Source organism: Mobula hypostoma, chromosome 9 (assembly GCF_963921235.1).
Source record: "Mobula hypostoma chromosome 9, sMobHyp1.1, whole genome shotgun sequence".
Lineage (NCBI taxonomy): Eukaryota > Metazoa > Chordata > Chondrichthyes > Myliobatiformes > Myliobatidae > Mobula > Mobula hypostoma.
The window spans coordinates 3,379,673-3,406,508 of record NC_086105.1 but is presented as its reverse complement, the minus strand read 5'-3'; the positions used below and the strand labels follow the sequence as shown (position 1 = coordinate 3,406,508).

The window sequence follows — 26,836 nt, the reverse complement described above, 5'->3', positions numbered from 1 at the left end:
ACAAGACACTGGGAAGGCTCCCAGATGATGCAGAGGCCTCTGTGCATCACAGACAGTTGCCGGAAGTGCACACATTATATTTTCATTATATCAGTGGTATGTTAAGTACATACGTGCGATGAACAAGTGAAGGACAAAGACTGGTCACTGCTAGCATGTAAATTCAGAACTGGGACTGATGGCGATGCCAAACAGCCACTGACTGTCCAGCAAGGTGTCTGGGGTAGAGATGGCTTACCTTCCTGGCAGTTCATTGTACACATTATTGTTTCATACTGAAATTATTCAAACTATATTCTATAAAACTACCTTCAGCTGTGTATATAAGGTAAGTAGATTTCGTACTTAGACATGGGTCCCTTCCTCAAGGTATCTCATTATATAGATGCAAATATTCCAAAATCTGAAACATTTCCAACCCAAACATTTCAGACATGGGGTGCACAACCTGTGTTTCTCTTTGTGCGGACAGTTTGTAAGGCTTTGCACTGCCTGTGTGGTGGATGTCCAACCCGTCAGTATATTATGGGCCCACGCTTTTTTGTGCCGTCCCAACTCCAATCCCCGGAATGAAATGAGTCTCTCACACACAATTCCTGATGCACTGGAACTGGTCAGTTCAATACGTTACAACCTCATCCATTGTCTCCTGGGGTACAGTTGCAAACCAGAATGTGTGTTTGAGTAGTATTAGAAGTATGCACCTTTGGTGATTCTACTTCGTACATTTTAACATCGACTGAGCCCTTTCTGTAAGTGACTGCAATAAATGACCAAACGAGAATAAAATAAAACAGCACAATATGTCTCTGTCCATGAGGATCAGAAGTGACTCCAATGAGGATGAGAGGTGAATTGATAGAGGTATATAGGATGCTGGAGGCACTGATCGAGTGAACAGCCAGAGACTTTTTCCCAGGGTGGGAATGGCTGATGTAAGAGTTTTCTGGAGCTACTGGGGAGGATTGAAACGATTTGGCAGGGGGATAGGAACCGAAGTGATAGGGCTAAGGAAGGGGCAATTGGTATACAAGTCAATGCAGTGTGTAGTGAGACTGTGAGGAAGGATAGGCAGATGACAGGGCAAATTACAGTCACTGGGATAAGGTGAAGTGTAACAGGGGTGACGAATACCATACTGAAGGTATTAAATTTGACTGCAGTATACAGAATAACATAGAACACAGAACATAGAATAGTACAGCACAGAACAGGCCCTTCGGCCCACAATGCTGTGCTGACCCTTAAAACCTGCCTTCCATATAACCCCCCACCTTAAGTTCCTCCATATACCTGTCTAGTAGTCTCTTAAACTTCACTAGTGTATCTGCCTCCACCACTGACTCAGGCAGTGCATTCCATGCACCAACCACTCTCTGAGTAAAAAACCTTCCTCTAACATTCCCCTTGGACTTTCCACCCCTTACCTTAAAGCTATCTCCTCTTGTATTGAGCAGTGGTGCCCTGGGGAAGAGGCATTGGCTGTCCACTCTATCTATTCCTCTTAATATCTTGTATACCTCTATCATGTCTCCTCTCATCCTCCTTCTCTCCAAAGAGTAAAGCCCTAGCTCCCTTAATCTCTGATCATAATGCATACTTTCTAAACCAGGCAGCATCCTGGTAAATCTCCTCTGTACCCTTTCCAATGCTTCCACATCATCTACATAATGTAAATGATCCTGTAGCACAGTTAGAGATTGGCAGGTATGATGTTGTTGGCTTCACTGAATCATGGTTGAAAGATCATAGTTGAGAGTTTAACATCCAAAGATACACATTGTATGAAATGAACAGGCAGGTAGGCAAAGAGAATGGGGTGGCTCTGTTGGAAAAAAAAATGAAATCAAATCCTTAGAAAAAGGTGACATAGGATCAGAAGATGCCGAATCCTTACGGGTAAAGTTAAGAAACTGCAAGGTAAAAAGACCTTGATAGGAGTTATATACAGGCCCCTAAATGGTAGCAGAATGTGGTGTACAAATTACAATGGGAGGTAGAAAAGGCATGTAAAAGGCATGTTATGATGGTCATGAGGTTTTCAACATGCAGGTAGACTGGGGAAAATCAGGTTGGTGCTGGATCCTAAGAGAAAGAATTTGTAGAATGCCTGTAAGATGGCTATTTAGAGCAGCTGTAGTTGAGCCGACTAGAGGAAAGACAATTCTGGATTGGATGTTGAGTATTGAACCAGATTTGATTAGAGAGTTTAAGGTAAAGGAACCCTTAGGATGCAGTGATCATAATATGATAGAATTCTCCCTGCAATTTGAGAAGGAGCAGATAAAATCAGATTTATCAGTGTTACAGTGGAGTAAAGAGAATTACAGAGGCTGGCCAAAGTTGATTGGAATGATCACTTGTAGAGATGTCACATAAAAACAATGGCTGTAATTTATGGGAACATTTCAGAAGGCATGGGATAGATACATTCCAAAAGTGAAGAAATATTCTGAAGGGAGAATGAGGCAATTGTGGCTGACAAGGGAATTCAAAGACAGCATAAAAGCAAAAGAAAGGGCATACAATATAGCAAAAACTAATGGCAATTTAGAGTATTGGGAAACTTTTAAAAACCAGCAGAAGGCAACTTAAAAAGCAATAAGGAGAGAAAATATGAAAATTGCAGGTAAGCTAGCCAATAATACAAAAGAGAACACAAAAAGTTTTTTCAGATATATAAAGAGTAAAAGAGAGGTGAGAATGGATTCCAGACCACAGGAAAATGATGCTGGAGTGACAGTACTGTGGCACAAGGAAATGGCTGTCGAAATTAATAAGTATTTTTCATCAGTCTTCACTGTGGAAGATACCAGCAGAATGCCAGAAATTCAAGAGTGTCAGGAGCAGAAGTGAGTGTAAGTGCAATTACGAAGGAGAAGGTGTTAGAGAAGCTGAAAGGTTTGAAGGTAGATAAGTCACCAGGACCAGATGGAGTACACACCAGGTTCTGAAAGAGGTAGCTGAAGAGATTGTGGAGGCATTAGTAGTCATCCTTTAAGACAGTTCCGGAATCATTCCGAATTAGTAAATGTTACTCCACTGTTTAAGAAGGGAGGGAGATGAAAGACAGGAAATCATAGGCTATTTAACCTGCCTACAGTGGCTGAGATGTTAGAGTCCATTATTAAGGATGAGGCTTTGCGGTATTTGGAGGCCAAAGTCAGCATCATTTCCTTAAAGGAAAATTTTGCCTGATGGGTCTGTTGGAATTCTTTGAGCATAGACAAAGGAGCGTCAGAATTTTCAGAAGGCCTTTGACAAGGAGCGAGACGTGAGGCTGCCTAACAAGATAAGAACTCATGGTTTTACAGGAAGGATACAAGCATAGATAGAAAATTGGCTGACTGGCAGAAGATAAAGTGTGGGATTAAAGGGTACTTTTGCTGGCTGCAGCTGGTGACTAGTAGTGTTCCATAAGGATTAGTGTTAGAACCATCTCTTTTCACGCTATCCTCTCCTCTCCTTACATTTTCACTTACCCCCTCCTCTGCCCCACTACACCCTCACACTTTAATTAATCTACTGTCCCATTTTTGGATCCTCATTGCTGTCAGCGACTCCAGACAACCAGAGCAACAGACACAAAATGCTGAAGGAACTCAGCAGGTCAGGCAGCATCGATGGAGGGGAATAAACAGTTTACATTTTAAGGTTGATATCCTTCATCAGGAATACTGCAGACAGCAACTTTTGTGCTGTATAAATCTCCTCCAACACCTGTCTCACTCTCCTACTTTCAAGACTCTCCTGAAGCTGGATGTTTGTGGGTTCCTCTCTGAACTCTGACCCTTTAAAGATCAGAGCCGTAACTCTTGACAGTTGGGAGATTTTGTACCTTTTTCATCTATCACATCCCAGCTTCTTAATTCCACACCCACCCTACATACCCATCTTCCCCTCACTTGGTCCCAGCTATCACCTACCAGCTTGTACTCCTCAACATCTCCCCACATTCTTATTCTGGCCTCTTCCCGCTTCTTTTCCCGTCCTGATGAATGGTCTCGGCCTGAAACGTTGACTGTTTATTCCACTCCATAGAAGCTGCCTGACCTGCTGAGTTCCTCTGGCATTTTGTGCAGGTTGCTCTGGATTTCCGGCATCTGTAGAATACGTTGAGTCTATAGGTTTTGTACCCAGCCTTGGTAATAGGACCATATACAGAGGGGCTCCGATTGCCTTGAGTTCCGGTGAGTTTGAGAAGACTTGGTGTATCATCAAAGGTTCTTACTAATTTCTACGGACGTAGCATGGCAAGCATTCTAACTGGGTGCATCACCATCTGGTACGGAGGGGCCACTGCACAGGATCGGAAAAAGCTGCAGAAAGTTGTAAACTCAGCCAGCTCCATCATGGGGACTGGCCTCCTCAGCATCTACGACACCTTCAAAAGGTGATGCCTCGAAAAGGTGGCATCCATCATTAAAGATTCCCCAACACCCAGGACGTGCCCTCTTCTTATTGCTACTATCAGGGAGGGGGTACAGGAACCTGAAGACACGCACTCAATGTTTCAGAAACAGCTTCTTCCCCTCCGCCATCAGATTACTGAATGGACAATGAACCCATGAACACTACCTCACTATTTATATATATATATTTCTTATTGTAATTTATACTTTATATTATTACGTATCACAATGTTCTGCTGTTGCGAAACAACAAATTTCACGACAAGTGCTGGTGATATTAAACTGATTCTGATTCTCCACACGGCTCTGGACTGTTGAAAAGCAAGTTTAGAAATACCCTGACATTTGGTTTCCTCTCCGAATCCAGCACTGATCCGTGTTTCTCTGTTTATCTCTTTCTCAATACCTGCAACGCAACGCACATGGCTGGTGATGTGCGGGAGGATCAGACACACCTCTGCTCTCAATTACCTGTTTTACTGGTGGTCATGAGATCCACTGTTCCAAAAGAACCGGGTTGCTCGCCGCTAATTCCCAGTTCCTTGAGAAGCTGCGCAGTGGGGATTTCTGATTTCCTCTCCTTGCTTATCCTGCAACACAAATGTTGCCTTGTTAAAGGAAAGAAATAACCACAACTGGATAAAAGAATATTTAATGGTGCAGAGTTTGGAGAATAAAGATGAAAAGTTAAGTAGTTTGGTCTCCTTCAGTGCTGCCCCTCCCACATCTGGTGACCCCTCAGTGTTGACCCTACCCCTACTGTGGCACAATACACAATACTCCCTCAGAACTGCCCCTCCTACAGAGCAGAGCTCCCTCGATACTGCCCCTCCTACAGGGCAGAGCTCCCTCAATACTGCCCCTCCTACAGGGCAGAGCTCCCTCGATACTGCCCCTCCTACAGAGCAGAGCTTCCTCGATACTGCCCCTCCTACAGAGCAGAGCTCCCTCGATACTGCCCCTATGTTACAAAACTACAAAAGTTTATTTACACAAGAATTACACAAAGTACAAACATTCAGTATTTTCAAGACAGTGAATAAATTCAATTAAAAATATGATTACTACTGTCTATAGAACAGTCAATTCCCTGGGGAGCTCCCTCTCCAAGGACGGCTGGTACGAACGTCTGCTCGGAAGAGGGGCAGACAGTCGGCCCTGGCAGAACCCTTGACTTTCCGCCGCCTAGGTCCGTGAATGGCCATCTTGGCCACCAGGCCCAGAACTAGGGCCACCAGTAGCTCCTCCTCACAGCCCGTTCCCTTCCATACTGGGTGCCCGTATGAGGAGCACGGGACTGAGCAACTAGAACCTGAGCAGCAGCCCCTTCAGATACTCCCACAGGGGCTGCAGCCTCTCACACTCCAAATAAACATGGTACACTGACTGCTCCTGGCCACAGAATGGACAGGTGGACGGGTGTCAGTGAACCTGTTGCACGGTACTGCCCTACGTTACACCTCTCACCCCAGGACGCCAATGTACAGGGGAAGGACGCCTGTATAAAGAGATTTCCACTGGGGACCTCCTCCGCTGCCAGGTGGTAACAAGACTGCCACGGGGAGTCTGGTCAGCAAGGATGTTTGTTGTTGTTCCTTTCCACACCCTATGGCACATCAGGTGGCAACCTTGCCATTTCGTTAGCATTTTGGTCTGTGTTTTCACGAGGCTAAGTCGCCAGCTCGACGCTCAACCCAGCACGCATGGAAGGCGTGCAAGGAGCCGGCCAGATTCGAACCTGGGACCATTCGCGTCAAAGTCCAAACCCGATACCACTACATCATCGGCTGGCTTTTAGTACCACCCCCTCACAGTGTGACCCTTCCTACCACCCCTCCCAGTGTGACTCTCCCTCAGTATCACCCCTCCCACAGTGTGACTCTCCCTCAGTACCGCCCCCTCACAGTGTGACTCTCCCTCAGTACCACCCCTCCCACAGTGTGACCCTCCCTCGGTACCACCCCTCCCACGGTGTGACCCTCCCTCTGTACCACCCCTCCATCAGTGTGAATGTCCCTCAATACCACCCCTCCCACAGAGTGACCCTCCCTCAGTACCACCCTTCCCTCAGTGTGACGCTCCCTCAGTGCTGCCCCTCCCACAGTGTGACCCTCCCTCAATAACACCCCTCCCACAGTGTGACTTTCCCTCAGTGCTGCCCCTCCCACAGTGTGACCCTCCCTCAGTACCACCCCTCCCACAGTGTGGCCCTCCCTACCACCCCTCCCACAGTGTGACCCTCCCTCAGTACCACCCCTCCCACAGTGTGACCCTCCCTACCACCCCTCCCAGTGTGACCCTCCCTCAGTACCACCCCTCCCTCAGCACCACCCCTCTCACAGTGTGACCCTCCCTCAGTACCACCCCTCCCACAGTGTGACCATCCCTCAGTACCACCCCTCTCACAGTGTGACCCTCCCTCAGTACCACCCCTCCCACAGTGTGAACGTCCCTCAATACCATCCCTCCCACAGTTACCCTCCCTCAGTACTACCCTTCCCACAGTGTGACCCTCCCTCAGTACCACCCCTCCCTCAGTGTGACCCTCCCTCAGTACTGCCCTTCCCACAGTGTGACCCTCCCTCAGTACCACCCCTCCCTCAGTGTGACGCTCCCTCAGCGCTGCCCCTCCCAGTGTGACCCTCCCTCAGTACCACCCCTCCCACAGTGTGACCATCCCTCAGTACCACCCCTCCCACAGTGTGACCATCCCTCAGTACCACCTCTCTCCCAGTGTGACCCTCCCTCAGTACCACCCCCCCACAGTGTGACCCTCCCACAGTGTGACCCTCCCTCAGTGTGACGCTCCCTCAGCACTGCCCCTCCCACAGCATGACCCCCCCTCAGCGCTGCCCGTCCCACAGCATGACCCTCCCTCAGCACTGCCCCTCCCACAGCATGACCCTCCCTCAGCGCTGCCCGTCCCATACCTGATATATCATGCACAGGAAGCTACTGGAAGAACGGCAGGAAGCTGAGAGTTGAGAAGCTGCTCTTTGCCAAGCCTGTTGTTTCAGTGGATGCCAATAGCGAATCACTCACCATTATCCATTCTGAATTATAAATATGTATTTGATCTAACCCGCACTGACAATGCACATTTTGATAATTAATGCACTAGGCTGTCTCTCATGTTGAGTGCATGAGCCCATAAGTTGCCAAATAGCTTGCTGAAAGTTGATTTGCTTTCTGTTCACTATGGTTTTCTTTCATCTCTGATAAAAGTATCCATTTTTGCAACTGTGAATGTTTTCTGCCCAACCAGTGTTAATTACCTGCTATATAACATAAGCAGGCACCTTGGGGCAGTTACAGCCGGGGAGGGGGGTAGTGGGTATGAGCTTATGCTACCTATTAAGTTCTCCAGTGATGTGTGTCTCAAATAGCCTCTGAAAACTAAGCCCAGCTAAGCCACATGGAACTGCTTCTACTGGCAGGAGAAGGGGCAAAAGCCAAATTATTGGACCTTAAAACCAGTCACTTCAGGCAGAAGGGGCTGATCGGCCTTGCTCGGCAGCTCCCCTAGGGAAAGGAAAACCCTAATCTCAAACCTCTGCTGCCTTGCAGCTGTTCTCTCTCATGGGGGCGACTTTGGGAGTAAATCCCTAGAAGACACTAGACACTAGACACTAGAATATTACAGCACAGTACAGGCCCTTTGGCCCTTGATGTTGTGCCGACCCATATATTCCTTAAAAAAAAAAGAAGTACTAAACCCACACTACCCCGCAACCCTCTATTTTTCTTACATCCATGTGCCTGTCCAAGAGGCTCTTAAATACCCCTAATGTTTTAGCCTCCACCACCATCCCTGGCAAGTCATTCCAGGCACCCACAACCCTCTGTGTAAAAAACTTACCCCTGATGTCTCCCCTAAGCTTTCCTCCCTTAACTTTGTACATATGCCCTCTGGTGTTTGCTATTTGTGCCCTGGGAAACAGTTACTGGCTATCCACCCTATCTATGCCTCTCATAATCTTGTAGACCTCTATCAAGTCCCCTCTCATCCTTCTACGCTCCAAAGAGAAAAGTCCCAGCTCTGCTAACCTTGCCTCATAAGAACCTGTTTTCCAATCCAGGCAACATCCTGGTAAATCTCCTCTGCACCCTCTCCATAGCTTCCACATCCTTCCTATAACGAGGTGACCAGAACTGAAAACAATACTCTAAGTGTGGTCTCACCAGAGATTTGTAGAGTTGCAACATGACCTCTCTACTCTTGAACTCAATCCCCCTATTAATGAAGCCTAGAATCCCCAGGAAAATTCCAGAACTGGAGTCCCTCAGGCAGTCTTACATTGATGGGTAACTCCTGCACTGGTGCCAAGCTGTATGGGTCTCTGCCATTCTTTTGGATTCATCAGCTGTATAGAGAGGAGGAGCCTGTCACATGGGCAACAGCTTGCTGTTCGTATGTTAGTGCCCAGGCTTGTGTATTATCGCTAGGATGCACATCCATGGTCGACCCCAACCAATGGAAGGTCTTGAAATATAAGCAAAATGTTAGAAAAACTCAGCAGGTCGGGCAGCATCTATACAGAGAGAAACCATCAATGTTTCGAGTCCATGAAAGTCCCTGATTTGCTTCTTTCTATACAGATTAGTTTGATTCTCCACAGATGCTGCCTGGCCTGTTGAGATTTTTCAAGCATCTATTTTTATTTCAGATTTTCAGCATCTGCCATCCTTTGATTTTCATTACTGATGCATGACCTTGCATGAGCACATAGAACCTAGAACAGGACAGCACAATACAGGCCCTTCGGCCCAGGATGTCGTGCTAACTTTTTCAGCTACTCTAAGATCAAGCTAACTCTTCCCTCCTACAGAGCCCTCCATCTTCCTATCATCCATGTGCATATCTAAGAGTTTCTTAAATGTTCATAGTGTACCTGCCTCTACCACCACCCTGTTGCACACATGCACCACTCTCTGTGTAAAAAACCTACCTCTACCAGAGGGGAGCAGCTCCACTCAGAGGGTGGGGAGTGTGAAATGAGCAGACAGCAGAAGTGGAGGATGTGGGTTTGATTGCAACATTTTAGAGAGGTTTGGTTATGTACACGGATGGGAGGGGAATGGAGGGCTATGGTCCATGTGAGGGTCGATAGGGACTGCTTCTGTGCTGTAATGCTCTATGACTCTATGGTTTGCCCCCAAAACCTTCCTCCAATCACCTTCATATCATGCCCTATCGCATTAGCTATTATCACCCCGGTAAAATGAGCTGGCTGCCTTGTTAATCAATACCCATTATCATCCTATACTCCTCTATCAATACCTCTTATCCACCTCTCCAAAGAGCAAAGTCCTAGCTCACTCAACCTTTCTTCATAAGACATGCTCTCTAATCCAGGCAGCACCCTCATAAATCTCCTCTGTACCCGCTCTAAAGTTTCCACATCCTCACTATAATGAGGCGACCAGAACTGAACACAGTATTACTGAACACAGTATTACAAGTGCAGCCAAACCAGAGTTTTATAGATCTGCAGCCTTACCTCGTGGCTCTTAAGCTCAGTCCACTGACCAAAGAGGGCAACACGCTATACACCTTAACAACCCTATCGACTTACTCTAGCCACCTGAGGGATCTATGGACATGAGCCTCAAGATCCCTCTGTTCCTCCACACTGCTAAGAATCCTGCCATTAACCCTGTATTTCTCCTTCAAGTTTGACTTTCCAAAGTGGATCACCTCACACTTTTCCGTGGTGAACTCCATCTGCCACTTCCCAGACCAGCTCTGCGTCCTGTCGATGTCCCGCTGCAACCCTCAACCACCCCCTGTACGATCCACTGCTCCACCAACCCTTGTGTCCTCGGCAAACTCTTTAACCCACCCCTCCTCTTCCTCAACCAAGTCATTTATAAAAATCAGAAAAAGCTTAATAGATGTACTCTTGAAATCTCAGTCTGGAGTCACGGGTTCAATTCCTGCTGCAGAGATTTAAAACCCTCAGTGCAGTATCTCATCATTGGTGGGGCAGGACCAAGGGTAGACTGTCCCATCAGAGATGTGGTGCTAAGATGTCCTGGCTGTTTGGAAGGAGCAGTGCTGAACTCTCACAGAGATAGTATGATTTACTGGCCTGTCTCAGCGCACCACGGAAAGAAACAGGTTTAATGTTTCAGGTGAACAACTCTTGCTCAGAATCTCTCTCTGCAGGTACTGCCTGACCAGCTAAGATTGTCCTGTCTTTATTTTAGAATGTCAGTGCCTGCAGCTATTCTGATTTTTTAATGTAGATTCTATTCTATTTCTTTATTTTCCTGTAAATGCCCACAAGAAAATGAATCTCAAGGTGACATAGACAGAGGTACTTTGATAATAAATTTACTTTGAACTTTGATGTGGCCAGAGGCAAACTGTCCAAAGGCATGGGCCATCAGACTGAACGTCAGATAAATCAGCTGTCCAGATGATATAATCAGCTTGCTGAGCTGGATTGATCGCTATATTTTTAGTGAAACAGAACTCTGCCACAGCTCTCATTGTGCTGTGCTCATTTCTGAGCAGACCAAGATTCAGCTGACTATATTCTGCACATTTCTTCAAGCATCATCACCTTGTCGTGTCGGAGAGGCTTGTGAGTTTCTGAGATCTTGAGTGCAATGCCATGAATGTTGGCATATGGAGTTTAGCCACGTGGCGGTTAACTCCTGGTGGGGTCACTCTAGGTTCTAAGGTCAAGGGGGAGGCTCCAGACAAACGATGATCCAACCAAGACCTCAGTGGTGGAGTTGGTGGAAGATAATGTCACATCAGAATGGCAGTAAAGGTGGAGGAAGGCTACAGCAGTGAAAGGTCCCCAGTCATCTTGTATTCCAGGCCACTGGAACCTGACCCCAGTCTGTCAAAGAGTGTGATGGTTGACCATGCTTCAGCCTCCCCATGCTAAACAAAGTCATGTACAGGCACTCTCCGTAAGGCAATCCACCCAAACGATCTGGGTATGTGGACCCTAGATCGGCCTCGAAAGCCACCAGAGGACCCACCAGTAGACATCTCCTAGGAGAACATTACACTCGACCCGCGTGATTGCACTATTCCTCACTAAATGGAACAACAGCAGCTGCCAAAAATAAATGGAGATCTCGGAAACATTAATCAATAATGTACTTTTCATAATTGTTTAGGAAAAAACAAGGCCAATACTGACTTACAAAGCAATGCCACTCGCCACTAATCTTCACAGTCATCGATTCTCCCCACCATTCCTTTTAACACCTTCTAGATTCCACCAGTCATCTCTTCATCAGGGTCAAGTTCAAAGTTCAAAGCAAATTTATTATCAAAGTACATATATCTCACCATATACAACCCTGAGATTCATTTTCTTGCAGTAGACCAAAGAAACACAATAGAATCAATGAAAAGCTAAACACAAAGACAACCAATGAGTAGAAGAAGACAAACTGTGCAAATAAAGAGAGATACACAGATAAATAAAACCAAGAACTTGAGTTGCAGAGGCTTTGAAAGTGAGTCCATAGGTTGTGGGGTCAGTTCACTGTTGAGGTGAGTGAAGTTATTGTGTCTGCTAATCTACCAACTATCTTTGCGGAGTTTGTATGCTCTTCACATGATCATGCGGATTTCCCCCGAGTTTGCTCACACTTCTCAAAGATCTGAAGGTTAGTAGATTCAGATACAGGTACATCAAAACACACAGTGAAATGTGTCATTTGTGTTAACAACCAACACAACCCAAGAATGTTCCGGGGGCAGCCCGCAAGAGTCGTGCTCAGCAGAACAACACGGAACATGACAAGCAACAAAACAGCAAAACAAGCCCGTTCCTCCCTCCCACCTGGACACACTCAGCCCTCCAACTCTAGTACAGGCTTCCAGCCTCTGATCTCCAGGCACTCAGCTTCGACTTCAAATTCCAGACGACCAATCGACCCTCGTGCTCTGATCTTTAGTATCGACCCCGGGATTAGCTGGTTGGTAGTTTAATTGGACACTGTAAATGATTTTATTCAAAGGTACAGAGAGGAACAGGCACTTCTGGTCCACCAAGCCCACGCCACCCAGCAATCCCCCGATTTAACCCTGGCCTATTCACAGGACAATTTACAATAACCGATTAACCTACTACCCGGTATGTCTTTGGATTGTGGGAGGAAACCAGAGCACCCAGAGGAAACCCATGCAGCCACTGGAAGGATGTACAAACTTGCTTACAGAGGATGCTGGAATTGAACTCTGAACTCCAACGCCCCGAGCTGTAGTAGTGTCACGCTAACTGCTACCCTACTGTGGCACTATGTGTTAGTCACCGTAAATTAGCCCTACTGTGTGGATCAGGGGAAGAATCCAGGGTAAATGTTGAGAAGTAACACACACAAAATGGTGGAGGAACTCAGCAGGTCTGTCAGCATCTATGGAAATGAGTAAACAGTCGACATTTCAGGCCAAAACCCTTCTTCAGGACTGGAAAGGAAGAGGGAAAATGCCAGAATTAAAAGGTGAGGGGAGGTGTATAGATAGGGTAAGTGCAAGCAGGCTTTTTCCACTGAGATTGGGCGGGACTACAACTAGAGGTCATGGTTAAGGGTGAAAGGTGAAATGTTTAAGGGGAACATGATGGGAAACTTCTTCGCTCAGAGGGTCATGAGAGTGTGGAATGAGCTGCCAGCACAGGAGATGCTATCTAGTTTAATTTCAATATTTAAGAGAAGTTTGGGTGGGTGCATGGATGAGAAGGGGATGAAGGGATATGGTTCCAGTGCAGGTTGATGGGAGTAGGCAGTTTAAATGTATGGACTAGATGGGCTGAAGGGCCTGTTTCTGCGCTGTACTTTTCTATGACCCTACGAATCTATGAGAGTGGACCACAGGAGAAAGGGGAAGAGGAGGGGACCCAGGGGGAGGTGATAGGTGGGTGAGAAGAGGTAAGAGGCCAGTGGGGAATAGAAGAAGGGGGAAGGGGGAGGGATTTTTTTTATCGGAAGGAGAAATCGATATTCATGTCATAAAGTTGGAGGCATGGGGGAAGTACAATGGGATTCATTTAGGATGAGTGTAAATGGCTGTTAGACTTTTACACAGAGAGTGGTGGGTGTGTGGAACACCCTACTGGGGGGTAATAGAGGCAGATACATTAGGGACATTTAAGAGACTCTTAAATAGGCACGTGGATGATAGAAAAATGGAGGGCTATGTGTGAGGGAAGAGTTAGGCTGATCTTGGAGTAGTTAAAAGGTCAGGATAACACCGTGGACCGAAGGGCCTGCACTGTGCTGGAGTTTTCTATGTTCTATGTTCGAGAGTTAGTGAGGTGTCGGTCTGGAGAATTCTGATCATCATCCCATGGATGGACTGACCATCACTGGCAGGGTACGTTTGACAGGTGCTCTCATGCAGAAATCATCTGGACCAGGAGTACCAGAATCAATAACACAATCCATTTTTATGCTCGTTAAGTACAGAAAATAGTCAGCAAATTTTTGATATGTGATTCATGTATGGAAATCAATGCCATTAAAAATGCCTCCAACACTCACTGGGACGCTGCAGACAACAGCTCTGTTTCCGGCAGGGAACATGAACGCGTACACTCAGTGGCCACTTTATTAGGCACACCTGTACACCTGCTCATTAACACAAATACCTAATCAGCCAATCGTGTGGCAGCAACTCAATGCATAAAAGCACACAGACATGGTCAAGAGGTTCAGTTGTTGTTCAGCCCAAACATCAGAAAGGGGAAGAAATATGACCTAAGTGACTTTGACCATGGAATGACTGCTGGTGGCAGATGGGGTGGTTTGAGTATCACAGAAACTGCAGATCTCCTGGGAATCTTTCACACTCCAGTCTCTAGAGTTTACAGAGAATGGTGTGAAAAACAAATAAAAATCCAGTGAGCAGCAGTTCTGTGGGAGAGAGGTCAAAGGAGAATGGCCAGACTGGTTCGAGCTGACAGGGAGGTGACAGTAACGCAAATACTCACAGGTTACAACAGTGGTGTGCAGAAGAGCGTCTCTGGCTGCACAACACGTCAAGCTCTGAAGTGGATGGGCTACAGCAGCAGAAGACCAGGAACATACAGAAATAAGCCCGGTGGCCACTTTATTAGCTACCGGAGATAAGTAATGAAGTGGCCTCGAAGTGTATATTTCACACAGCAGTTGAGAAACAGATAAATCAGATGGTAGGATCTTCAATGACAACAGGATTCGCAGTAGCTAATGAGACAATCCCCACAGTTTTATCTGGGCTCTAGAACAGTGAGCAATCAACAATCTGCTGGAGGTGCTCAGCAGGTCAGGCAGCAACTGTGGGGCAAAATGTCAGTCAAAGCAGGGTCTCAACTTGAAATATTGACGGTTCAAATCCAAATCATGTTGATTTTCACTGAACTCTGATTTGGAATGTATAGTTTTGTGGCAGCAGTACAGCATGAAGCATTAAAAATCTATCGAACATGGAATAAGGCAGCACAGTACAGGCCCTTCAGCCCTCAATGTTGTGCTAGAGGGGAGGTCTGAACTGGATACCTCACTGTTTGGGGAGTCTGCAGATCGTGTTCTGTGAATTGTTCTTTGGTATATTTTTATTGCTTGCATTGATTTGTTCTTTCTTTTTAGCACACTGGATGTTTGTGGAGGGTTTTGTGGGTGTTTCTTGGTTTTGTGCAAGAACATGGTTGTATATCATATACACACTTTGGTAATAAATGCAGTTTGGACATTTTTGAACTTTGAACTTTGAAAGGGAAAGAGGAGGGACAGCAGACGGAGGTGGTAGGTGGGTAAGGAGAAGGAAAGAGGTGAGTGTATTGGAGTCCATGCACGGACAGGTAAATGCAGATTGGGCTTAAAATGACTGGCGACCAGGTGATCCTGCTGGTTGCGGATGGAGGGAAGGTGCTTGACAAAGCAGACAGCCAGTCTCATTAGGTATCTTCGAAGTAGAGGAGGCACCAGGTACAGAAGCTGACACCAACGGACTTGCAGGTGAAGTGTTGCCTCAACGGGAAGAACCATTTGGTGCCCTGAATGGAGGTGAGGGAAGAAGTGAAGGGGCAGGTGTAGCAATTCTTCCGGTTGCAGGGTAAGTGCGGGTGGGAGGGAAGATTAGTGGAGAGGGGCAAATAGCCAAGAGAGAGCAATCCCTGTGGAAAGCAGAGAGTTAGTAGGGGAGGTAAAGTCCAATCCCCGTTCCCATTCCGACATATCAATCCATGGTCTCCTGTTCCATCACAATGAGGCCAAATTCATTTGGAGGAGTAACAGCTCATAGTCTGCCTGCACAGACTCCAAACTGATGGCATCAACATTGATTAGATTAGATTATGAGGACACACAGTCCTCTTTTATTGTCATTTAGTAATGCATGCGTTAAGAAATGATACATTGATTCGTATTTGCTCCCCCTTCCTCACTTCTCTCTTTTCTCATTCCCCATTCTGGTTACTCTAACAACTCCTTTTCTCCTCACCTGCCTGTTAACTTCTTCTGGTCCTTCTCTTCTCACCCTTTCCTTCATGGCCTATTCTCTTCTCCTATCAGATTCCTTCTTCTTCAGCCCCTTACGTTTTTCACCTCGCACCTCCCGGTTTCCATCATTCCATCACCCAGCCACCCAGGTTCCCCTCAGAAGGCTTCACCTGTCACCTGACAGCTTGTTCTCCGTCCCCTCCCTCCACCTTTTTATTCTGCCTTCTTCCCTCTTCCTTTCCAGTTCTGATGAAGGATCTCGGTCTGAAATGCCAACTGTTTATTCCCCTCCACTGATGCTGACTGGTCTGCTGAATCCCTCCAGGACTTTGAGTGTTACTCTGGATTTCCAGCACATGCAGAATCTCTTGTGTTTATAATCACATTTGGAGTATAAAAAGCAGGTTTAGGCCACTTATAAGACCATAAGACTAAGGATATGGGAGCAGCATTCGGCCATTCAGCCCATCGAGACTGCTCTGCCATTTCATCATGGCTGATCCATTTTCCTCCCATCCCCAATCTCCTGCTTCCTTCCCGTATCCCTTCATGCCCTGACCAATCAAAAATCTCTCAACCTCTGCCTTAAATATACATAAACACTTGGCCTCCACAGATTCACCACTATCTGACTAAAGAAATTCCTCCTCATCTCTCTTCTAAAAGGACATCCCTCTAATCCGAGGCTCTGTCCTCTGGTCTTAGACTCTCCCACCACAGGAAACATCCTCTCCACATCCACTCTATCAAGGCCTTCCACCATTCGATAGGTTTCAATGGGGTCACTTCTCATTCTTCTGAATTCTAGTGAATACAGGCCCAGAGCTGTCAAACGCTCTTCGTATGACAAGCCATTCAATCCTGGAATCATTTTCATGAACCTCCTTTGAACCCTCTCCAGTTTCAGCATAAACCTGGAAAAACTTCTTCACACAGAGAGTGGTGAATCTGTGGAATTCTCTGCCACAGGAAACAGTTGAGGCCAGTTCATTGGCTATATTTAAGAGGGAGTTAGATATGGCCCTTGTGGCTAAAGGGATCAGGGGGTATGGAGGGAAGGCTGGTACAAGGTTCTGAGTTGGATGATCAGCCATGATCATACTGAATGGCGGTGCAGGCTCGAAGGACCAAATGGCCTACTCCTGCACCTATTTTCTATATTTTCTATGTCTATGTTTTCTAAACATTCTAAGATGAGGTCCCAAAACTGCTCACAATACACCAAGTAAGGCCTCACCAGTGCTTTATAAAGTCTCAACATTACATCCTTGTTTTTATATTCTAGTCCTCTTGAAATGATTGCTAATATTGCATTTGCCTTCTTTACCACAGACTCAACCTGCAAATTAACCTTAAGGAATCCTGCACAAGGACTCCAAGTCCCTTCGTGCCTCAGCTTTTTGTATTTTCTCTCCATTTAGAAAATAGTTAACCCTTTCATTTCTTCTACCAAAGTACATGACCATACACCTCCCGACACTATATTCCATCTGTCAGTCCTTTGCTTATTCTCTAACCTGTCCAAGTCCCTTTATAGCCTCTCTACTTCCTCAAAACTACCTGCCCCTCCAGCTATCATCATATCGTCTGCAAACTTTGCAACAAAGCCATCAATTCCATCATCCAAATCATTGACATATAAGGTAAGAAGAATCAGTCCCAACACAGACCCCTGTGGAACACCACTAGTAACCGGCAGCCAACCTGAAAAGGCTCCCTTTATTCCCACTCTTTGCCTCCTGCCAGTCAGCCACTACTTCACCCAGGCTAGAATCTTTCCTGTAATACCATGGGCTCATAGCTTGTTAAGCAGCCTCATGTGTGGCACTTTGTCAAAGGCCTTCTGAAAATCCAAGTACACAACATCAACCAATTCTCCTTTGTCTGTCCTGTGTGTTATTTTTTCAAAGAAGTCCAACAGATTTGTCAGGTAAGATTTTTCATTGAGGAAACCATGCTGACTACGGTCTATTTTATCATGTGTCTCCAAGTACCCTGAGACCTCATCCTTCATAATCGACTCCAACATCTTCCCAACCAGAGGCCATAGTTTTAAGGTACTTGGAGGAAGGTTCAAGGGGTTGTCAGAGGTAAGTTTTTCATACAGAGAGTGGTGCACTGACAGCAAAGATGGTAGAGGCAGATACAACAGTCTTTTAAGAGACTCTTAGATAGGTACATGGAGCTTAGAATAATAGAGGGCTATGCGGTTGGGAAATTCTAGGCAGTTCCTAGAGCAGGTTACATGGTTGGCGCAACATTGTGGCCCAAAAGGCCTGTAATGTGCTGTAGATGTCTATGTTTCTTTGTTTCACTGAGGTCAGACTAACTGGCCTATAGTTTCCTTACTTCTGCCTCTCTCCCTTCAAGAAGAGTGGAGAGACATTTGTAATTATCCAGTCTTCCCAAACCATTCCAGGATCAAGTGATTCTTGAAAGATCTTTACTAATGTTTCCCCAATCTCTTCAGCCACCTCTTTCAGAACCCTCGGGTGTATACATTGTCTGGTCCAGGTGATTTATCTACCTTCAGACATTTCAATTTCCCAAGAACCTTCTCTCTAGTAATGGTAACTTCACACAGTTCATGACCCCTAATACTTGGAACATCTACCATACAGCTAGCGTCTTCCACAGTGAAGACTAAAGCAAAATACTGTTTTGTTTATGTGCTGGCATTGAAGGGGATTCAGAGGAGGTTCATGAGAATAATCCTGGGAAAGAAATGGTTAATGTGTGAGGAGTGTTTGATGGTTCTGGGCCTGTACTCATTGGATTTAAGAAGAATGAGAGGGAATCTCATTGAACCCTATCAAATATTGAAAGGATTAGATAGAGCGGATGTGGAGAGGCTGTTTCCTATGGTGGGTGAGTCTAAGAATGGGGGCACAGTGACTTCCATTTAGAACAGAGATGAGGAGTAATTTTTTTAGCCAGAGGGTGGTGAATCTGTGGAATTTGTTGCCATAGGAGGCTGTGGACACCAAGACATTGGGTATATTTAAAGTGGAGGTTGATAGGTTCTTGATTAGTCAGGGGGTCAATAGTTACAGGAAGAAGGCAGGAGAATGGAGTTGATAGGGATAATAAATCGGTCACGATGAAATGGCAAAGCAGACTCAAGAGTAAAATGGGCTAATTCTGTTCCTATTTCTTATGGTCTTAATATACCTAGACATTCATTTTCTTGCAGGCATTTACAGGAAAACAAAGAGGTAGAATTTATGAAAAATTATACATTATCTTTTGTCCTTCAAAAAACATCAGCAATAGCGTGTCCTGGTCCAGCCACAGAGATGCCACAACTATGAAAACTCATCATCATCTCTACTTCCTCAGGAGGCTGAGGAAATGTAAAAAAAAAACTTACAACTGAAACACTCTAGCCCAGGCACTATCCCGCTGAGCCTCCTTTGCAGTCTCTCCACAGTCTTCATGCCCTTCCTGTAATGCTGCAGGTGCTGACTGACTAAAGTTTTATAGAGCTCCCCTCAGCCAGAGCTTGCTCATCTCCTCGCCGTGAATCGTGAGGTCCATGCTGCTCAGAGCTTGCCTCAGCTGTTCTGCTGTGATGACACCTCCGGGTTGTAGGCACACTGGGAGGAAATGGGATTCCAAGGAAAATCCCCTGGAAAACCATCATGGAAAAGGTTAATGAGAATGTGAGGCTTGTCAAAATCCCAAGAACATTTCAGAGAGACACAAGAGGTTATAGATGTCGGAATCAGAATCAGAGTCAGGTTTAATATCACTGACATATGTTGTAAAATTTGTTGTTTTGCGACAGCAGATAATAATAAAAACTGTAAATTACAGTAAGAAAATATATATATGTAATTAATTATAGTGTACATGGGTTCATTATCCATTCAGAAATCTGATGGCAGAGGGGAAGAAGCTGTTTTTCATGTCTTCGTGCTCCTGAACCCCCTCCTGGAATGCAGCATTGTGAAGAGGGCATGGCCTGGGTGATGGGGATGCCATCTCAATGATGCATGCCACTTTTCTGAGGCATCGCCTTTTGAAGATAGTGTTTACAGCCCTCTGGATCAACTTAGCCATGCTGAACAAGGTGTCTAAGTGAGCTAGTCCCATTTCTTGGCATTTGGCCCAATTGCCTCTAAACAAGGGGTTCCCACCCTTTTTCATGCCATGGTCCTTTACCATTAACCGAGGGGTCCGTGGAACCCTGCCCTAAACATTTTCTATCCACAAACCTCTTCAAAAGTCCTTCAAATGTTTGCAGTGATGCCCACATCAGCAGCTGGCATCTAACTACTCATCTTGCGGTGCCACTTTCAGGGAATTAAGGATCTGGTAATATAGAAAGTGGCATCACAGGTAGAGGGGGTTGTAAAGAAGGCTTTTGTACAGGAGTACAGGGGTTGAGATGTTATGTTGAAGTTGTATGAGAAGTTGCTGAGACCAAATTTGGAGTATTGTATGCAGTTCTGGTCACCAGGAAACAGAATACAGGAAAGATATTAATAAGATTGAAAGAAAATTTGCAAGCATGATGCCAGAACTTGAGGACCTGAGTTATGGGGAAAGGTTGAATATCCCAGGACTTTATTTCCTGGAGTGAAGGAGAATAAGGGGAGATTTGATGGAAGCATACAACATTATGAGGGTTATAGATAGATTTGATAGAAGCAGCCTGTTTCCACTGAGGTAGGGTAAGATAAGAACTAGAGGTCATGGGTTAAGGGTGAAAGGTGAAATGCTTAAGGGGAACATGAGGGGAAACTTTTTAACTCAGAGAGTGAATGAGTTGCCAGTGGAAGCCATGGATGCTAGGTTGATTTCAACATTGAAGAGAAGTTTGGATAAGTACATGTATGGGAAGAGTATGGAGGACTATGGTCCAGGTACCAGGCAGAATAAATTCCTTCTCATCTCTATTCTAAAGGGATGTCCTTCTACTCTGAGGCGGTGCCTTCTGGTCCTAGATTCCCCCACCATTGGAAACATCCTATCCATATACACTGTACTAAGGACTCATGAGATTCCCCCTCATTCTTGTAAATTTCAGCGAAGGCAGGCTGAGAGCCATCAAACCCTTTCATTCCAGGGATCATTCGTGTGAGCCTCTTCTAGGCCCTTTCCAATGCCAGCACATCCTTTCTTAGAAAAGGGCCCAAAACTGCTGACAATACACCAAGTGTGGTTTGACCAATGCCTTATAAAGCCTTCTCATTATCCTTGCTTTTATATTGCAGTCCTCTTGAAATGAATACTAACATTGCATTTGCCTCCTCACCACCAATTCGACCGGCAGGTTAACCTTAGGGAATCCTGCAAGAGGAATCTCAGGTCCCTTCGCATCTCTGATTTTTTAAATTTTCTCTCCGTTCAGAAAATAGTCTATGCCTTTATTCCTTCTACCATAGTGCATGAGCATACTTTTCCCAACACTATATTCCATCTGCCGTTTCATTGCTCATTCTACTAATCTAAGTCCTTCTGCAGACTCCCTGTTTCCTCAACTCTACTTGCCCTTCGATCTATCTTTGTATTACCCAAAAGCTTGGCCACAAAGCCTTCAATTACCTTATCCAAATCATTGACATATAACATGAAAAGAAGCCATCCAAACACAGACCCCTGTGGAACACCACTGGTCACTGGCAGCCAACCAGAAAAAGGCTCCCTTTATTCCTACACTTTGCCTCCAGCCAGTCAACTAATCTTCAATCCTGTATCGTTCCTGTAATACCATGGGCTCTTATCTTCTTCAACAGCTTCATGTGCAGCACCTTGTCAAAGGTCTTTTGAAAATTTACTTAGATCCCCCAAATCTCAGACTATCGATCTTGTTATTTCTTCAAAGAATTCCAACAGATTTGTCAGGCAAGATTTTCCTTACGCTGACTTTAGTCTATTTTATCGTATGCCTCCAAGTACCCTGAGACTTCATCCTTAATTAACTCCAACATTTTCCCAACCACTGAAGTCAGGCTAAGTGGCCTATAATTTCCTTCCTTTTGCCTCTCTCCATTCTTGGAGTCACATTTGCAAAGTCCTAGTCCAATTTCTTTGTCCCCCATTAATAGCTTTCTAGCATTACTTTCCAGCAGTCTGATATGCACTCTCCCTTCTTTTTCACCCTTTATATTTCTGAAAAAAAACTTTCGGGATCTTCTTTTATTTTATTGGCCTGCTGACCTTCATATTTGATCTTTTTTCTACTTATTTCTTCCTTAACAAATAAAGCTAATCTTTAACTTTAGAATCAGTATTAGAATCAGAATCACATGGTCACGGGGAGAACGTACAAACTCCTTCCTGCCACTGCCTGTAAGGACTTTGTACGTCCTCCCTGTGACCACGTAGGTTTCCTCTGGATGCTCTGGTTTCCTCCCACAATCCAAAAATGTACCGGTTAGTGGGTTAATTGGCCATTGCCAATTGTCCCATGATTAGGCTCAGATTAAACTAGGGGATTGCTGGGTAGCGCGGCTCAAAGGATCGGAACGGCCTATTCCACACTGTATCTCAATAAATAAATCACTGGCATGTTGTGAAATTAGTTGTTTTGTGGCAGAAGTCCATGGGGTCAATGTCCATTCGGAAATCTGATGGTGCAGGGAGGAAGCTGTTTCTGAAACATTGAATGTATGTCTTCAGGCTCCTGTACCTTCTCTTTAATATCACTTTGTAATTTAATATTTCATCTACACTGCTAATAATGATGTCTATTTTTAAGACTGACAGTGCTGAATACATAGTTTCCTAAAATAAATACACTGAACAGTTGTACTGACAGCACAGATGCTGTTGGGAACCCACTGGTTACATCTGCCTGTCATTGCACCCTTCTCTCTTGTTATTTTCTAATTAACAGCAATTTGCTGTGCAGAGGATATTTCCAATTGTGGATGTGAAGACGATGTTTCCAACTGTGGATGTGGTGAGGGTATTTCCAATTGTGGATGTGGAGAGGATGTTTCCAATTGTGGATGTGGAGAGGTATTTCCAATTGTGGATGTGGAGAGGATGTTTCCAATTGTGGATGTGGTGAGGGTATTTCCAATTGTGGATGTGGAGAGGATGTTTCCAATTGTGGATGTGGAGAGGATGTTTCCAATTGTGGATGACTACAGGACCAGAGGACAAAGCCCTCGGAGTAGAGGGCTGTCTATTTAGAACAGAGATGAAGAGTCATTTGTTTAGGCAGAGGGTGGTGAATATGTGGAATTCATTGCCACAGATGGCTATGGAGGCCAAGATCATTGGGTATATTTAAAGCGAAGTTTAATAATTTCTTGATTAGCCAGGGCATCAAATATTACAGGGAGAAAGCAGGAGAATGCAGTTGAGAGGGATAATAAATCAGCCATGATAGAATGGTGGAACAGCCTCAATGGGTCAAATGGCCTAATTCTGCTCCTATGTCTTATGGGCTTATGGTCAAATCCACAAGGATTTTTCCTTTTCAACTGCTTAATAGGAAAGAATTTTTATCCAGAATTCTCCTTCTGGTAGCCCACCAAGTAACATCCATAAAAATAGAGATTCTGCAGATGTTGGAAATCCAAAGCAACACACACAAAATGCTGAAGGAACTCAGAAGGTCAGGCAGCATCTGTGGAAAAGAATAAATAGTTCTTTAAAGAATAAATAAACAGCCAAGACTCTTCATCAAAACTGGAAAGGAAGGAGGCAGAAACCAGAATAGGTGGGGTGGGGTGGGCTGGGTAAGGGAGATGGAGTGCAAGCTAACACTCACAACACGCTGGAGGAACTCAGCAGCCCGGGCAGCATCCATGGAAACGATCAGTCGACGTTTCGGGCCGGAACCCTTTGTCAGGGCTGTAGGGGGAAGGAGTAGAGGCCCTATAAAGAAGGTGGGGGAGGGTGGGAAGGAGAAGGCTGGTAGGTTCAGTTGAAAAACCAGTAATTTGAAAGAGAAAGGGGTGGGGGAGGGGAAGCAGGGATGTGATAGGCAGGAAAGGTGAAGAAAGGATAGGGGAAAACACAATGGGTAGTAGAAGGAGGCGGAACCATGAGGGAGGTGATAGACAGCTGGGGGAGGAGGCAGAGTGAAATAGGGATAGAGGAAGGGAGGGAGAGGGAATTGAAGTTGCAGAATTCTATGTTCATGTCAAGTGCAAGCTGACAGGGGATAGGTGAAACAGATGAGGGGGAGGTGGGTGCGTGGGGAAGGGGGGAATGAGGTGAGAAGCTGGGAGGTGACAAGTGAACAAGGTAAAGGGCTGAAGAAGAAGGAATCTGATCGGAGAGGAGAGTGGAGCACGGGGGAAAGGGAAGGAGGAGGGGCACCTGAGGAAGGTGACAGGCAGGTGAAGAGAAAAGAACAAGTAATGGAGGCCCCAGAATGGGAAATTGAAAGAGGGAGAAGGGGGATGTGGAGAAATCGCCAGAAGTTAAAGAAACTGACGTTCACGCCATCAGGTTGGAGAGGGAATATGAGGTGCTGCTGCTCAGCCTGAGGGTGGCCTCATCGTGACCACAGAGGAGGCTGATTTGTTGGAATGGAAGTGGGAAGTAAAGTTGAAGTGAGTGGGCACTGGGAGAGCTAACCATAAACATTACAGGAAAAGTAGGAGGCATGACTGGTGATGTCAGTGGATGCTTCTAAAGCAGGTAATCTATAATAATGAGGAAGGATTATCTAAGGCTGTAGATCTGTTGGAAAGGTGGATAGAACATTGGCAATGTTAATCCTAGCCAGTGCTAGATGATGTATTTTGGAAATCATATAAGGGGAGGACATACCCAATAAATTGGAGAGCACTACAAAATGGTGAGGATCAGAGAGACCTGGGGGGTGGTCAAATCAATCATTCCCTGAAAGAGGCAACACAATGATTTCTATAGATGTACCATGGAGAGCATTCTGACGGGTTTCATCACTGTCTGCTGCGGAGGGGCCACTGCACAGGATCAGAAAAAGCTGCAGAAAGTTGTAAGCTCAGCCAGCTCCATCACGGGGGCTGGCCTCCCAGTATCCAGGGCACTTTCAAATGGTGATTCCTCAAAAAGGCAGCATCAATCATGAAGGACCACCATCACCCAGGATATGCCCCCTTCTCATTCCTACCATCAAGTAGGAGGTACAGGAGCCTGAAGACACACACACAACAATTCAGAAAAGCATCTTCCACTCTGCCATCAGGTTTGTCAATGGACATTGAACCCATGAACACTCATCACCATCATTATCATGTGCCGTGTCATATGACGTGGGCAATCGTGGTCTTTCCATGACCATGATTGTTCTTGGTGAATTTTTCTACGGAAGTGGTTTGCCATTGCCTTCTTCTGGGCAGTGTCTTTACAAGACGGGTAACCCCAGCTATAACGAATACTCTTCAGAGCTTGTCAGTGGTTACATACCAGGACTTATGATCTGCACCAGATGCTCATACGACCATCCACCACCTGCTCCCATGGTTTCACGCGACGCTGATCGGAAGGCTAAGCAGGTGCTACACCTTGTCCAAGGGTGACCCGCAGGCTTGAGAAGTATTTTCACCCTGCCACCCCCATGAACACTACTTCAATCTTTTTTACTCTGTTTTTGCAATATTAACTATTACATTTTTTATATACTGTACATTTCTTACTGTAATTTAGTCTTTTTATTATGTATTGTAATATTCTGCTGCCACAAAACAACAAATTTCACTGCATACGCCAGCGATATTAAACATGATTCTGATAGGTGAAAGAGTTTAGAGGAGATTCACCCAGGGTTGCCTTGGTTAGAGGACTTTAGTTATTGGCGAAGATTGGATGTGTTGGGTTTGTTGTCCCTGGAGTGAAGAGGGCTGACAGGTGACCTGAAAATAATATATCAGATTATGTGACATGTGGATGGGGTAGATTTTCAGAATATATTTCCCAGGGCAGGGGTATCAAGACAAGAGGGCATAAGGTGAGAGGAAGGGCTTTTGAAGAAGAAATGAGGAGTAAGGTTATTACACAGAGAGTGAAATAGGTCTGGAACTTGTTGTTAAAGGCAGTGATGGAATCTTCCCCACTCCCCACCACTGAATACATTTATAAGGAACACTGCCACAAGAAAGCAGCAACGATCAACAAAGACCTTCCCATCCAGGCCATGCTCTCTTCTCTCTACTACCATAGGGAAAGAGGTACAGGAGCCTCAGGTGCCTCACCACCAGGTTGAGGAACAATTATTACCCTGCATCTATTACGCTCCTCTACCCGGGAGGATAACTACACTCACCTCAACACTGAACTGATTCCACAACCTACAGACTCACTTTCATGGACTCGACAACTCATTTACTCAGTGTTATTTTATTTGCACTGTTTGTCTTCTTTTGCACATTGGCAGTGTGTTAGTCTTTGTCTGTTTAGATTTTGTAATATTCTATTCATTTCTTCTTTTCCTGTGAATACCTGCAAGAAAATGCACCTCGGAGTACTATATGGTAACATAAAACCATAAGACTTAGGAGTAGAAATAGGCCATTCAGCCCATCGAGTATGCTCTTGTCATTCCATCATGGATGAGTTATTATTCCTCTCAACCCCATTCTCCTGCCTTCCCCTCATAATCTTTGATTCCCTGACTAATCAAGAACCTATCAACCTCTGCTTTAGATATACTCAATGACTTGGTCTTCACAGCTGTCTGTGCCAATGAATTCGACAGGTCCCCTATCCTCTGGCTAAAGAAATTCCTCCTCATCTCTGTTTTGAGACATACATGCAATTTCAATAGTCAATAGACAATAAACAATAGGTGCAGGAGTAGGTCATTCGGCCCTTCAGCACAGCCATTAACTGTGATCATGGCTGATCATCCACAATCAATACCCCGTTCCTGCCTTCTCCCCATATCCCTTGATTCCACTATCTTTAAGAGCTCTATCTAACTCTCTCTTGAAAGCATCCGGAGAATTGGCCTCCACTGCCTTCTGAGGCAGAGCATTCAACATATCCACCACTCTCTGGGTGAAAAAGTTTTTCCTCAACTC

At 45.4% G+C, this 26,836-nt stretch overlaps 1 protein-coding gene across 1 annotated transcript in view; it reads right to left on the bottom strand.

Moving 5' to 3' along the window:
- The window catches only part of LOC134352297 (uncharacterized), a 130,230-nt gene that overhangs the window by 64,169 nt on the left and 39,225 nt on the right, over positions 1-26,836 (bottom strand). The window contains exon 7 of the mRNA XM_063059588.1: positions 4,884-5,002. Within this exon, the coding sequence (XP_062915658.1) occupies positions 4,884-5,002 (119 nt within the window). The remainder of the gene's footprint in view (positions 1-4,883; positions 5,003-26,836) is intronic.